At 38.9% G+C, this 5,294-nt stretch overlaps 1 protein-coding gene across 1 annotated transcript; it reads right to left on the reverse strand.

Moving 5' to 3' along the window:
* Positions 1 to 679: 679 nt before the first annotated feature.
* Positions 680 to 5,009, reverse strand: LOC127086986 (phosphoenolpyruvate carboxylase 2). The gene is made up of 9 exons (XM_051027815.1): positions 4,572 to 5,009; positions 4,096 to 4,490; positions 3,928 to 4,012; positions 3,421 to 3,643; positions 3,202 to 3,305; positions 3,022 to 3,109; positions 2,748 to 2,902; positions 1,640 to 2,638; positions 680 to 1,521 (listed from the first exon to the last, which is right to left on the reverse strand). The coding sequence occupies exons 1-9, from the start codon at positions 4,737 to 4,739 to the stop codon at positions 838 to 840; spliced, it is 2,901 nt and encodes a 966-aa protein (XP_050883772.1). The 5' UTR covers positions 4,740 to 5,009; the 3' UTR covers positions 680 to 837.
* Positions 5,010 to 5,294: the final 285 nt, after the last annotated feature.

The raw sequence follows: 5,294 nt of genomic DNA on the forward strand, positions 1-5,294 counted from the left end.
TAGGGATTGAGCATGTCCGTTTTACCCACACTTTAGTGTGAGACAGACAAACCAAATGATTAAATTTATATTCTCAAATGTATCTGTTTCACTTTTCTTGTGGACTTTTACAAGTATGAATATTATACAATTTTTTTATATTTTTAAATATAAAATGTGCAATTCCCATGGACCCACCCCGCTCTTACTTTTGATGCGAGACGGACCAAAGCTTTACGCCCGCACCCTTAACTATAACCGTCTCACTATTCCCGTGATTCCCATGGACCCACCCCACCTCGCTCTTACTTTTGATGCGAGACGGACCAAAGCTTTACGCCCGCACCCTTAACTATAACCGTCTCACTATTCCCGTGAACGGACCAAAGCTTTACGCCCGCACCCTTAACTATAACCGTCCCACTATTCCCGTGAACGGGCCAAAGCTTTACGCCCGCACCCTTAACTATAACCGTCTCACTATTCCCACGAACACACCCCACCTCGCTCTCACTTTTAATGCGAGACATGGCAAAGCTTTACGCCCGCATCCTTAATCATATCCGTCCTGTTTCACCCCTTTTTTTTTACCTGTTGGCGGGACAGACTTAAAATATATAGAATCAATTTGATTAACTGAAAAGAGTAAGTGTTGATTTTAGATTTAGATATAATCAAATGAATCAAGTATGCCTTCAACTAAAAAGTTCAATGAAACATTTATAGAATAAATGCTTACTACTTATAGAAACACCTTGTACAAAACCAAACTCTTTATTGAATAGTAATAGAGTAGTGCAGTTATTTGACGCAGGTACAAATCTCCAATTATACAAATACACATGATATAGAGCTTAATTAACCAGTGTTTTGCATGCCAGCAGCTATACCCTTCATTGTCAAAATAAGGGTATCCTCAAGACCAGGAGCATACTCACTCTTTGGATTAAGTTTAACAAGTTCTGCTGCTGGTTTGCTTGATTCCATGTACTCCTTTGACAAATGTGGCCTCAACTTCACATGGTAATCTGGATCACGAATTTGCTTCAATGTGTATGCTTGCAAGACATTAAGAGTTGTGATATATGAGTCTCTAAGTCTTAATCTTTGCTTTAAGTAAGGGTCTCCTTCAAGAATATCCCTGTGCCCAGCAACCTTGAGGAGAAATCTCTTGGTTTCTTCATACTTTGATCTTAAAGACTCGCCAAATGGACACAATTCTTGTGAAACTAAGAGTTTGTCGTATAAAGCGGCAATCCCGGGGTCTCCTTTGGCGAAAACCATCTCGACCAAGTCAATGGTAACCCGGAAGAAAGGCCATTGATTGTACATATCTTGAAGCATTTGGAGATTTTTTGGATCTTTCTCAATCGCATGTTTAAATGCTTCTCCAAAGCCAAGCCATACTGGTAAATGGAATCTTGTTTGTGTCCAAGCAAAAATCCAAGGAATAGCACGGAGTGATTCAATTCCTCCACTCGGCTTTCGTTTTGATGGACGACTGCCAATGTTCATTCGCCCGTATTCCAACTCAGGTGTTGCCTGCAGTTTCGTAAGTATTTTCATTAGTTTTATGACTCCAGGTATAAGCAAAAATAGATTAGTTTTATGACTCCCAAGTATATCATAATTGAAGAATGAGAGAGTAAGTGCAACTTACGGATCGGAAGTATTCAACAAAACGAGGTTCTTGGAAAACAATTGAGCGGTACTCCTTTGTTGCAATGACTGCCATCTCATCCAAAAGGGCACGCCATTCTGGTTTTGGTGACACAGGAGGATGCATTCCGTGTTCCAGTGTAGCTGCAGTGAAACGCTGAAGTGTTCTAAAGCACAAGTGCTCCTCTCCGAATGATTGTTCGATAACTTCACCTTGAACTGTTACTCGAAATGAGCCGTGAATAGTATCAGGTGGCTGAGATAATATAGCAAGATGACTAGGACCTCCTCCTCTTCCAACTGTCCCTCCTCTGCCATGGAACATCGTGAGCTTAACACCGAATTCTTTCGCTACATTTATGAGTTCCTCTTGAGCTTTGTATAATGCCCAAGCCGCAGAAAGACGGCCGGCATCTTTTCCTGAGTCTGAGTATCCTATCATAACTTCTTGCTTCCCATTGATTCGGTTTCTGTACCAATCTATAGAGAAAAGTCGTGCTACCGCAGCAGGAGCAGACTCAAGATCAGCAAGCTTTTCAAACAATGGGACAACTCTTAACGGCTGCTTCACGTGACATTCGCGTTGTAAAAGCTCGACAGCAAGAACATCGGACGGGGACGTTGCCATCGAGATGATATAGGCACCAAAGTTGTCTGAGGGAAGTTCTGAAATGACACGGAAAGTTTCTAAAACATCGGCAATTTCTTCTGTCTTAGGAAGATCATGGCCAAAGAGAGGGCGCTTTCCACTAAGCTCAGACAAGAGCCATTCCTGCCTACGTTCCTCTGACCATTCTCGGTAAGAACCAATCTCCAAGTGTTTTGTAATCGCATCCATCACGTCAGTGTGCCTGTCTGACTCTTGGCGGATGTCGAGTCTTACAAGTGAAAGTCCAAATGTAGAAACTTGCCGCAAGAAATCGAGTAGGCTTCCATCTGCAATTGGTCGGTCACCACTTGCACAGAGTGACCTATAACACAGTTCAAGAGGCTCCAGAAACTACAAGAGAAAACAAAAAACTGGAAGTTAAATAGTGTCATGAATCAGGTGCAACGGTTCCATTACCGTTATATTTTAACAGTGTATTGAACAGTTCTGAGGAAAATACCTGCTCAACATTTGTGAAGGTTGTCTCTTCAGGGATGTCAGAGTTCTCATTAGCTAATAACTGGCGAGCACGTTCACGTGTATTATACAGTTTGTCCCTCACATCTCCGAGAATAACACGATATGGCTCGTTCGGAGGAACCTGTTTCCAAAATTCTGCAAAATTTCAAAATATGTTACAAATAGTCATCAGTGTTGATCTGAAACTTTGATCAGTAATAGAAATTCCGATAATGCTGTTAAACATGCGTTATTTGGAGTATAATGACACATACCAATATAATGTTTTGCATCTCTCTTTGAGGATCTATGGAGCTCATCAGCCTTAACACGAAGCTCGTCATTGCAACGCCACATAGACAACTGCAAAATCAGACAAGCAGGAGCTTAAGAACAATATACTCAATGCTTAATGATAATTTATTATCACAATACAGACTGGCATATTCGATTACCTCAAACATGAGATCCTCTATTTGAGAGAAGTACAAATTAGCAGCCATCATTCGAGCCAGCAAACACACATCCCTTGTAACTTCAGGTGTTACCCTAGGATTACCTGTAATACACATTAGACATATTATAAGACAAAAACTATAACTACATTACAAGCCTTGTTTCTCCAGAAAAAAAGTTGTGTTCATTTGTTAATTTCTTTGGAAAGATAAGTATACCGTCACGATCTCCTCCCATCCAAGAAGAGAATTGGATAACAGGGGCATTATACGGGACACGCTCGTTTACTCCAATGTTCTTCAGAGCAGTGTCAACGCGACGCAAAAACTTCGGGACTCCTTTCCAAATTGTCTCATGAAAGTAGCTCATTCCCGCTCTCATCTCATCTTGTGGTGTAGGAGGAGTCCTTCGAATTTCATCAGTACGAAATGCAGCTTGAATCTGTGTATGACCAAACATCATTAAAGCTATAGATTTACTCCAAAAAAAAAACTCATCTATAATTCTAACCACAATACTCAACACAAACTATATGTAACACTATAATCAGATTAATTAAGCCTAACCATATAAAAAATGCTATCAAATAACAAATTAATCATTCGTTCAATGTCTAAATTCACTAGAAACTACATATCAATCAAAATCAACTCAAGAGATTCATCTAAATACCAAACAGGTGAGTAATGGTATCATATATATTGAATAAGGAATCAAGCATGCACCTCTCTTTGTAAAGCCTCATCAAGTTCTTGCTTATCATCCGGTGTTATGTCCTTAGCATACAACTGAGTTAAATTATTCCTTATCCTGCGCATAAACACAATGATTACTACCAAAAAGACTAATCCTTATATTACAAAAAATGCCACAATTCCATAAACAGAACCAACCTTCCATGCTTTTGCAGCAAAGATCGACGAACGGACTGCGTAGGATGAGCAGTCAAAACCAAATCCACAGTCTGATTCTTCAAAGCATCAAAAACCTCTTCAGGACTCTTGTTAAGGTCAGTCACAAGCCTCTTAAAAGTCTCTTCAAAATCAGACTCAGTTATCGCAGAATTCTCATCACCAAAATCACCCTTCTTCAACAACTTAATCCTCCTCCTGTACGCAATCTGAACTTCCTCCGCCAAATTCGCCAAATTAAGCATGTGAGAAAACGATTTCGCTATAACAATCGAATCTCCAGCATCAAGACCAGTCAACATATTCCCAAGCTCCTCCAGCTTCTCCGGCTTATGCTCCCCTTCATACTCTGCCGATAACTCATAACAATCTTGAACCTATCAACCGTCAAATCATTCAAATCACACAAAAAAATCTTAGCCACAAGTTCATAAAAAGAAAGATTTAACAGAAATTACAGTTTGTCTGATATCTTCGCCATGCAAATCCTGAAGAATGTCAAGGAATCGATCCAACAACAAAGCATCATACTCCACAAGTTTATCATCCTCGGAAACTTTTCTTGGCGCCAGTAATCTCAGCTGAGCGTCAATTGAAGCCATCTTTTCAATGTTGCGAGTAGTCATAGTTTTTTGTGAATTGAACTAGGGTAAAAGAAGAGTTGAATTATATAGTGAAGAGAAAAATCTCGTGAGAAGGAAGGTAGGTGTAAAATCTAGGTGATTCCAGTTTCCAAGTTAATAGGGGTGTTTTGTAGTGTATCTGTACTGCACGGGAAAGTACAAAGAAGAAAAAGTAACAAACTTATGTAACTAACTAATGCCTTTGATCACGGAGCTAGAGAGAGAAAGAGAGAGAGGGGTGTCACACAAAAACACTCTCTCTCACATTCAATATATAGAGTGAGAAACCTTTTTCTTTCTCATTTAGTTAAAAGAAAGTAGAACGTTCTAGATGTGGAAAACATTAAAGACTATTTTTATCTTATTTTAAAAAATGGAAAAAATATGTTTTTTTTTATCTTATTTATTAATGAAATAGTTACTTTAATTGAATTTGGGAACTAAAGATAAAGTTATATTTATCTAAGGTGTTCGCCATGTTGTTGGAGTCATCTGATTTAAATTAAGATTACTGTTTTTTATTAAAAAATTTGATCAAATTTAATATAATTTTATTGA

Source organism: Lathyrus oleraceus, chromosome 5 (assembly GCF_024323335.1).
Source record: "Lathyrus oleraceus cultivar Zhongwan6 chromosome 5, CAAS_Psat_ZW6_1.0, whole genome shotgun sequence".
Lineage (NCBI taxonomy): Eukaryota > Viridiplantae > Streptophyta > Magnoliopsida > Fabales > Fabaceae > Lathyrus > Lathyrus oleraceus.

What these genes read in the sequence shown, in the direction of transcription:
- LOC127086986 (XM_051027815.1), bottom strand. Translation starts at nt 4,739, where the DNA reads ATGACTACTCGCAACATTGAAAAGATGGCTTCAATTGACGCTCAGCTG. An exon ending in ATGAGGCTTTACAAAGAGAG is followed by an intron (nt 3,644 to 3,927) that starts GTGCATGCTTGA and finishes GGTCATACACAG; the next exon opens with ATTCAAGCTGCATTTCGTAC. An exon ending in TTGTTGAATACTTCCGATCC is followed by an intron (nt 1,522 to 1,639) that starts GTAAGTTGCACT and finishes ACGAAACTGCAG; the next exon opens with GCAACACCTGAGTTGGAATA.